This window comes from Bactrocera oleae, chromosome 5 (assembly GCF_042242935.1).
Source record: "Bactrocera oleae isolate idBacOlea1 chromosome 5, idBacOlea1, whole genome shotgun sequence".
Taxonomy (NCBI): domain Eukaryota; kingdom Metazoa; phylum Arthropoda; class Insecta; order Diptera; family Tephritidae; genus Bactrocera; species Bactrocera oleae.
The window spans coordinates 44,128,040-44,137,997 of NC_091539.1; the positions used below are offsets into that span (position 1 = coordinate 44,128,040).

Consider the following 9,958-nt stretch of genomic DNA (forward strand, 5'->3'; position numbering starts at 1 on the left):
ACATTTATCAATGTATCTGTAGATATGTATATAAGTGCATAGTTATGCAACAATAGAAATAATATACCATATATGCTAAATTGTCAACCTAAGCGCATATAATTTTACAAGTGCCCTTGCCCGAAGGACATCCCTATGGAACTCACTTACGCATCTGATAATAAACATTTCACAAATAAATACTGATCCCTATAGTGAAATCTATCATTTTAAAACTTATTCGTTTGTAACTTATCAGGCGGTATTACAAGTTTACCTTCATCCTTTTTCACAAATAAGACTACGTTCAGACTCGACAACTTTTGTTGCGATAACCCGAAGTGACGTGAAAAAGTGAAGAGCCCCGAGTTACTCGTGTTCAGCTCAATATTTGTCAAAACAGATTTTTGATGGTTTCAAAGCACCTGAAATTCAACATCAAGCGGTTTCTGAAACCACAAATAACTTGCCATTAGCCATACAATTCCGATCTCCGAGACGGGGTAGAAGCTTCACTAATCTTACGTAACCAACATAGTCTAATATAATATTTTACATACTTACATCCATCATATCAAACGTGAATATAACCTATAAACCGTGCCACACGAGGTTGAATGCAGTATTTTCAGAATTTCAAAAAAATCTGGTCAATATCAGTTTTGCACAATAATTTTTAATCTTCATATAATTTTCAAACAGCTCAATTATCTAAGCAAGACTAAATTTGACTAATCGTCTTTCGTGTTCAATTAGTGCTTAACTAATAGTTGACGGCCGTGTATGTAATTCTTAAATCGACTTCTTATATAGTTATAGCTGTTACTCTGAGATTTTACATTATAAGGTCTTTAATATTTAAATACCACGAACTAGTACGAATTTATGCTAAATTTTCCCAGTTCTGAACCATATTTTCCTAGTTTCACTTCAGAGTTATCATCATTTGTGGGTTAACCACAGGAGACATCTGGCGTTACAATGTTAGTTTGAACAATCATATCGTTAGTTTGCCATATTGTAGATTTTCTACATATACATACATATGTATGTACGTGCTCCCGAGCCGTAGGAAGTGAGTGTATTAGCGCTTTTAAAAAGCTACCCCCTTTTGTCGTTGTGGCTTTTCACAGATTGTGCGTTAATCTTTCATGATTTAATGTTTAGGAGAAACTGAAATATTTCATAATTTTACTACAAAGCGACTTAATAGAAACTTGTTTAACTACCATTAAAACATTAAAATACATCGATAAAAAGACGACGATAGATTTGCAACGGCATGTTAGAGTATACAAATTAACAGAGGTTATTCAATTTTAAACATTTTTAACAAGAAAATTCCTGGCTAATTTTTAAACCATTTTTTAAATATTTCATCGAAAGGCTATAAAATATCTCAGCTTGCTTGAGATGCTCCTTAAGGGGTAAGGACCGACCTAACTTTGGAAATATATTTTTGGCATAGGGCAAATGCAATTGAATTTCTTTGTTTCAGGTTTTATTAAACTATAACTTTAGTGTATAAGAAATCTTTTATATTAACATTTTGAAAGAAAATAGTTGCTACGGAGGCAAACTTCGGAATAACATCTTTCAAGAGGGGCTTGACGAGCCACGATGATTTTACGAATTCGTGCTATCTAAAACAAAACAAAACACAGCATTTTTACTTGCTTAACAATTAAGTACCTACTAAGAGGTGTGATGATAGCCTTGAGTTCCCTGACCTTCTGACCCAGGGTAAATCTGAAGAGGTCCAGGGAATTTTTCGCTCTTCACCACCTATCATTGGTTGTAGGAGTTTTAACTGTACCCTGTCCGATCGGGATTCATGCAGTAAGATTGAATATCTTGAAAGAAAATGATAAGAATCATCTTTAAATGTCCCGCTTTTGATAAATCAAGGCAAAAATCTCATACTTTTCGACATTTTCTCTTGATTTCACAAAGAACTGTACATAACAGCCTAAGTGTGATCCAGTTATCTAACCTAACATAACCTACGTTTCAAACAATCTTTCGCAAAATGGTTAGTTATGAACTTTGCATACCTTTTTGTGAGGTTCTAACTGCCTCTTCGCATATACCCTTAAACTAATTTATCTAACACTTCTCTCTATATAATCCAACTCAGTCAAAACAACTTGTTTCCTTAATCCAAACATTAATCTAATAACAATTCATCATTTCCTACCATAAGCTAACACCTAAAACGAGCAAATGGGCTTGGTGATTCGAACATACAGCCTATCACTTTCACGTGTCAACCTCACCTTCACGTGGTACCCCCTGATCAATACGAACGAGGCTCTGACGGCCGAGTAAAGGCGGTATAACCTTATCTCCAGTGTTGAGGTATATCTTTTGCTCTGCAAGCCAAGCGGCAAACCCGCAGCCCCGGAGCCAAGCTTGGATGCAGAAGGCTAATCTCCTGTTGATCTTAATCAGATTACTAAAACCAATATAAACATTTTTACCACCAAAATTTTATTCCCGAATAAACCCCTTTTTATATAAGATGACGTTTACACACATTACGATAGACATGATGCCTTATGTGACATTAAGACATACATACAAGTGAATAACTTGAATAAGTTTATTTTCTGTAAATTTTCCATTTAAATGTATTATAATAACCATTTATATATAATGTATATAACCGCATCACATCGTAATATACATTTTAGCTTATATATTTTTATTTAAAATTTAGAAACATTCAGGATCATAGTCCAAATAATCATTTTGTTCAAATGCGTGGTTCACTTTTTTGACGCACACTAAACCAAATGACAAAGTTTTCAAACTCACTCTCTTTTTCTGTACAATATATGCCATTGTACTTTTCGAATCTCGTCCAGATGTTGCTTCTCACATTCACTCCTTTTGGATATAATTGTTTCAGCCTGCATTATAAACTGGCGCGCTCTCAGTAACTTCAGTGCTCACCGCTTAATTCGATAAGCCACATATTGTATTTTAATTTGTTTCGCATTGTCCCACTGTTAAATTTGACATTCACTGATTTTCGTCTTTGTGACATGCTCCTTTCTAATTGCTTAGTTAATCCATTTTCCGCATTTGATTGTTCTTCAGCTGTTTCCGGCTCATAGCCATCTTCACTAACCTCACTCTCGCCGAATTTTGATGATTTGGTAACTGGCGGTAATAATAGTTTCTTGTGGCGTCTTTTATACTTAACTGGTTGGTTATCCATTTGAGATTTGCATGTTTGCACTTATTTCCATGTGTGAAGTACGATTGCTCGGTACGCTTTTTCTCCGAATGAGTTAATTGTCTCACATACTCAGGCGTTAATTCAGTGTATTTGATATCAACTTGATCCCCGATGTCGAATTCTAACTCGAAAGTCTTTGTATAAATACTGGATTAGCCAACACGCCTCTAACTAACTCTAACCTGTGACTTAGCACAGAATATTTATCCATGATAGCGCCACTCTCAGCTTTTTAGTAAGGTGTTGCAAAAATCTTCCTATTTTGAAAGTAAATCGTAGTGCAAGATAAACTTATTTTTAAAGCTCTGAAAACCGTGTAGATAAACTCCGTAATTCAATTCATTTGTAATTTTCACAAATGCGCAGTTTTACCCAATTCCTTATAGAAATATCCGCCAAGGTAGAGAACTTTGAGAAAAGAAAGTGCCAGCTTCTGCTGGAAATTTTTTTGCCAGAAATAAGGGCTGATCCATTTCGAGGTTTCCTACTTTTTTAAAGAAAAAAACACAGAAATTTAAAGTATAATGAGGGTATGGTTAATTTCCATTCGAAAGAACATTATTTGGCAAATTATCCGCATGGACTTTAGACTTTACATATCCCCACAGGAAAAAGTCTAACAGTGTGATATTCACGATCTTGGCCAATCGACCGGCCCAAAACGTGAAATTATCTGCTCTCAATAAAGCCATTGATTGATGCGATGTGTGGGGAGAGGCGCCGTCTTGTTGACACCAAATGTCGCCGAGATCACGAGCTTCAATTTCAGCCATCAAATAGTCGGTTATCATGGCGCGATAACGGTCGTCATTGATGGTAACGTTTTGACCGGCATCATTATTGAAGAAATACCTACAAACCACACCAAACCCTTGTTTTTCTGTAAAAATGACAGCTCTTGAATCAGGTTGCTCTTCGTCCAAAATGTGACAATTTTGCTTGCTTACATACCCATTGAGTCAGAAATGGGCCTCATCGCTAAAGAAAATTAGGCTCGAAAACGTCGGATCTTCTTGATACTTTTCAAGAGCCCAAATGTTGTTCAGGCATATATCTTTCCATAATAAAATGCCAAAGAATACTGAACAAAAATAACATGACAACTTGACACGACTCATGCGTGATCTGTCACAAGAAGATTTATTTATATATCTGATTAAAAAACTGAATTTGTATCGTGTATCGGGCTGTCACAAATATAAGAAAATAAATACTCATTAGTACGAAACGAATTACAATATTATTTAAAGAATAAGAAAACTCCATTTGTTTACTACATTAATAACAAAAACAACTTCAAAAATATGGAGAAAGGGTTAATTTTCACTGCACCGAAACCATAATACCCTTCACAGATGAATTATAGCCTAAAATGGTATAAAAAGATTTTTATTCTGATAATAATCTATGCCAAATTAATTTAAGATACCTAAATAATAAGAAATAAAAAAGTTTCCCATACAAGTACTTGATTCCGATCGTTCAGTTCATATGGCAGCTATATAGTTGTCCGATATCGGCAGTTCCTACAAATGAGCAGCTTGGCCTTGGTGTGAAAAGGACGTGTACAACTAAAAAACTAGTTCGCGTATATACAGACAGACGAACATGACTAAATTGTCTAAGCTCGTCATGCTGATCTTTTATATATTTAATTTTTAGGGCTTATAACGTTTCAATATGTTCTGAGTATAATTAGTTAGTGAACGCAACTACGCCAATTATTGTAATTTAAACTCGACCATATATCGCAAACCTTACGTAATTCATCAGACATAATTTTTGGACGAAGGTTACTCAAGTTGAATCCTCATCAGAGTTGTGAAAAATATAATATAGCAATATTCCCGAAATAAACTTCCTACTCTTTTGAAAAGTCTATAGAAACCACCTTACTAGAAAGCCCCAAAGTTTCTTGATCTTATACTATGCAAAACTATTAATGGAAAATTTAGTTTTGTTTAAAAATTCTATATTTATAATTATGTATATGGTATAGAGATGTGAACACATGGATTCGAACTTGTGAAAAGTGATAGCAAAAACTTTGACTTTTTGACACTTTTCTGTGCATATTCTTTTTTTTTTGCATACAATTCAATTTTACATTGAAAATAATAAGAAAACATGAATTTCAATATTCAATGTCATATCGTTTTCAGCAGCTGCTTTCACCTTGACACGCCAACGCCACAACCCCAACAATTTCGTATTCGTTGCACGTCAGCGCCGTGGCTTGCAACAGAAAGTTTTGGACACTTTGTAGCACTTTGTTACGTGCAAATTGGTAAATTTTTCACTGATCGCCAGAATAGTTTGAGACAATTTTTATTTAATACAATTTTTTACAAAATTCAACGCACATTCTGACTTAGTGGTTGCTCGACATAAGTATTGGTATATGGGAATTGGAAATATTAAAAAAAAAAAATCCGATGTTATGAGTTGCTTTTCTGGAAATTTTGTATTTATTACATATGCAAACGTACACATATGGTTTAATTCGACAAAGACTGCAGGTATTATATATATTATATAATAAAGAAAGAAAACACTTCAACCTATCAATCTATTCAATCTAATTCGCTTTTCTAACTTATCAAAATAAAATTTTCAAACATTCGTATACCCAATTTCAGTATATTCTATTTGCCTTAGTGTGTGATCTTAACACATTGGCTCTGGTTAGATTGTGGAAGAGTCATCATGCAACATATACTCGTATTTTGATTTTTAGCTACATACATAAGTGGGCCATCTTCAGATCCGGTATGATCTATTTACCAATCTCTATATATCGTCTTAACTTTTCAGTAAACATTTCGAGTTATAACTTCTAGAATATGGTTATTTCAACTCCAAAAATATACGCTATCGGCTCACAATTTTAATAAATAAGGAATACTGATTTTATACGATATATTTTTATACCCTAAACAGGGTATATTAAGTTTCCTACAATGTTTGTAACGCCTAGAAATAAACATCGAAGACTCTATAAAATGTATATAAAAATTATCAGCATGACAAGCTCTAAGGCAATGCTGCAATCTCCAAATAAATTGTTGAGATAGGATCACTATAGCATACAGCTGTTATATAAACTGAACGAACGAAATCAAGTGCTTGTAAGGAATCTCTTTTATTTGTAAAGGAAATTATAGTTCGGTGTTGTGGCCGAAGCTAACGTTTTTTCTTGTTTATAGCAATTTGGTTAATAAAATTCTACAGACTTCTATAAATATTTCACAGATCCCATCTCACAAATTGCGCGAAAATTACGATACGCCCAAACTTTGCCCTTTCTTGGTTGTTTGTTTTACTAGTTGAACCCATCTAACAACTAAATTTAATATTAAAGCGTGTATATTATGCACATGCGTGTGTTTAACAACCCCGTTGACCTAGTGGACGACAAAATTCGCAAGTCCTGCAGCATGGAAAATATATGTTAATGCACAAACTTAAATAACCGACGGCAGCTTCATTAAAATTGCTTAAGGTCAGTATTTGACAGCAAAGAATCAGAACCACCTAAATTTGCTCGGCAACAACCTCATAACAAGTCGCGACGATCATTGAACAAATAACTTAACATAGCAGAAACCAAATACACGGACTGTGGGGTATAGGGGTTGGAAGAATGATTATAAATGGATTTTTAATTACGCTGATGTTAGCATATTTGCAGGCGCCAACGCATAGAGCCAACTAGTTAGATAAAATAAACGTGAGTGTGTGAACGAAATTATGTTCCCTGCATGAAACTAGAAAGGCAAATATTTAGTTCAAAAAGTAGGGCAATTTGAAGAATTACACAGAGCATTTATAAATTTTAAAAATGTTTTAATATAAAATATATAATTTCATACGATAAGAAAATTAAACAAAGCATATGTTTTATTATTTAACTTTGCAAATTTATTGTACTTTCGTTCTATTCAAATTTTTGGCCGCCTCGATCTACATAAATAGGAACTATAGCAAAATATGATAAGACTGATCAGTAACCCATCCTAGGATATCACAACGATCATGGAGAACAGGAAGACCACAAATTGTATTACTGCTTGGTGCTTTAGAATGAAGCGACTCCCAATTAATTGCATTTCTCTACAGGGTATGTCTGTGCGAGTAGTTTTAAATCGAAAATTGTGGGCGCAATAAAGCTCGTATTACGCGATGGTCATTATACGTGGAATTAATTGGTGGGGAAAACTGATTATTTGATGCTGAAAATCATGTATTTCTGAGCAATGAAAATTTTAACATGAAAATTTCGTTGTTTGCCTAACACGACAGTGGATTCGAGGAGATTTTATGCGGTATTTGCACAAAAGCTCTTTGCAGATTCAGACGGGAGACTAAGTGAGTCGGTATATTTGCTCATCAGTTGTCTGTGCTGTTTCGCGTTGGCATTAAAATTAAATTAGAGCGTAAAATGCAAAAGGCTTTTGGATTGGTAATTAAGTTTTAAGTTAAAGCATTACGTACTTATATAAGTATACTACAGCTGGTATTAATTCGTAACAGCTGGCGTATTGGTTGCGGCAACATACCGGGGAAAGGAGTTAGGGTGTTTGAACTTTTCATTTATATTTATTAATATATAAATTTCAGAATATCATTTGATCTTATATACAATACTTATGTAAATGTGGAATAAAAACTTACCAAATTTATATATTTCTTTATTTTTGAATTGTCTTACTTACATAAAATTATTATGAATTTTGGAGCTTTATATATGGAAGCATATAGTAGCCGATGTTGAATCCGATTATGCTTTGAAATTAGTTAACAGTTCTTAATGGCGGCTTCTGAAATATGCTTTCTTCATATGCATTCTATTAGTTTTTTGCGACTATATTAGTGAGCATATGCTAATATGCAATGAACCCGACGCCTTATACCAGGAAAATATCAAATCTTTCCGCATAATCAATTTGATAATAGAAAAATCTTATTCTACCCTGAACAGGGTATATTAAGTTAACCACGAAATTTGTGTCACGCAGAAGGAAATGTCGGGGACCCTATAAGATATTCATATATGTTGGACCAGCGGGAGTAAATTAACTTACAGATATTTTCAATTTAGCACTGGTTGCTCTTAAAAATACAGATCAGGTCAGAAACGACGGCAAAGAAGTCCCATATAACCTAAAAAGAACTACCAAGACAAAGAGAACATGAATAATGTACTAAGAGCACCTACAAAATAATCACACGAACAATACTACCGATGGTATCGAGTTCATCTCAGAACCATCGTATCATTGGCAATATTAATTTTTGAATATAATGATGCAATATCGCGGTCATATACGATAATTAGATTATTTAGCCTTTAATTTTATGCATTTAACTGTACAAGCCGCACAAAACTTTAACGTTCCCATAGTAATTGAAATATAGCCTCCACAATACCCGAAATTATAAACGACTACGATGGAGGAGAGTTGTAGAGGTATACAATTATGGGTTAAGCCAATAATTAAATCATCTTATATAGAAAACTTTCTGCAACATTAATTTCTTCAAAAATAAGTCCTTTATTTATTAATATTTTACCTTGACACATTCTTTATTTTATGTACTATCAACTAAAAATCTTAGTATTTTTTTTACTAGCCCGAACAACCTCGGCAACCACAATGCACGCATTCAACAATTCGCCCTTCCTCTAATTTCGATTTTGGTACTCGGCATATGCAATTTGTACCGAAGTTTGTATCACGAGTTTGTATGCAACGCAGACAGCATAGATTCTCATAGCCTGATTTTTTCCATTTCGCAATTAAATTCGCATCTGCTATTTTCTCTTTTAAACAATAATCGTACAGCTCTCGGCTGATAGCTTTACGTCTATAAAACAAGTCATAGATGTAGCGAGACTTTTGATGATGTATTTTAAAGATGGGCCATAATGATTCTGTGATACGTTTCCCTTCATGAGGTTCCGTCTCAGCTAAGAAGAAATAACACAAAATTAACAAATTGATGTTAAACGATAGAAATATATACCTTCACGCATTTTTTGTTCCAATTCTTCCAGCGTCGGTTCGATCAGCTCCCAACCATCTGGGGGAGGCTTTCGACTTCGACGCACTTTCGGCATATTCAAATCTTATATACTTATATGCTTAGAATATAGTTTTATCTTTGCTATTATAGAACGTTTAATAGTATTTTAGAGTTTTGCACAATACGCTAAATATTAACAGGATGCGGGACGAAATCACAACGGAATAAACAGCTGTTTTCAATCATATTACAGCTGCCACCTGTTTGTAATATCTTCATAAATGAGTGATGCCGTATAGACATATTTAAGCAACTGTTCCTAGGCTAAAATTCATTATTTACTGTCCAGTCAGTAACGGCTACCGAAATCCCAATACTTTAGAAGAATTGCTTATGACTTCGTTTACATTGAGGCGGCAAAGCAAAGCAAAATTTTGGGCAACTCTCATTATTTTACACTTTGCCAAGCAAAGTTCAAGTTCTTCGTGTTTATTAAAGTGAAACATAGACACCAAAACGTTCAACTTCGTTGTTAAAATATGCGCTGTCAAACAAACCGAAAAAACTCGTTTGTTATACGTTCAGTAGCCGTGTTGGGTAATTAACCAGTGATTTGATAGGTGTTTATGAAAATGTTATTTTGCAAATAAACTGTATTTATGACGATTATAACAAATAAAAATTAATATTAGATATTCCGAACATAGT

At 34.0% G+C, this 9,958-nt stretch overlaps 1 protein-coding gene across 1 annotated transcript; it reads right to left on the bottom strand.

Annotated features, from left to right (window-relative positions):
- Positions 1 to 8,758: 8,758 nt before the first annotated feature.
- l(1)10Bb (BUD31-like protein) lies at positions 8,759 to 9,490 on the bottom strand. Its single transcript, XM_014240812.3, has 2 exons — positions 9,251 to 9,490; positions 8,759 to 9,194 (listed from the first exon to the last, which is right to left on the bottom strand). The coding sequence occupies exons 1-2, from the start codon at positions 9,342 to 9,344 to the stop codon at positions 8,854 to 8,856; spliced, it is 435 nt and encodes a 144-aa protein (XP_014096287.1). The 5' UTR covers positions 9,345 to 9,490; the 3' UTR covers positions 8,759 to 8,853.
- Between the last annotated feature and the right edge of the window lie 468 nt (positions 9,491 to 9,958).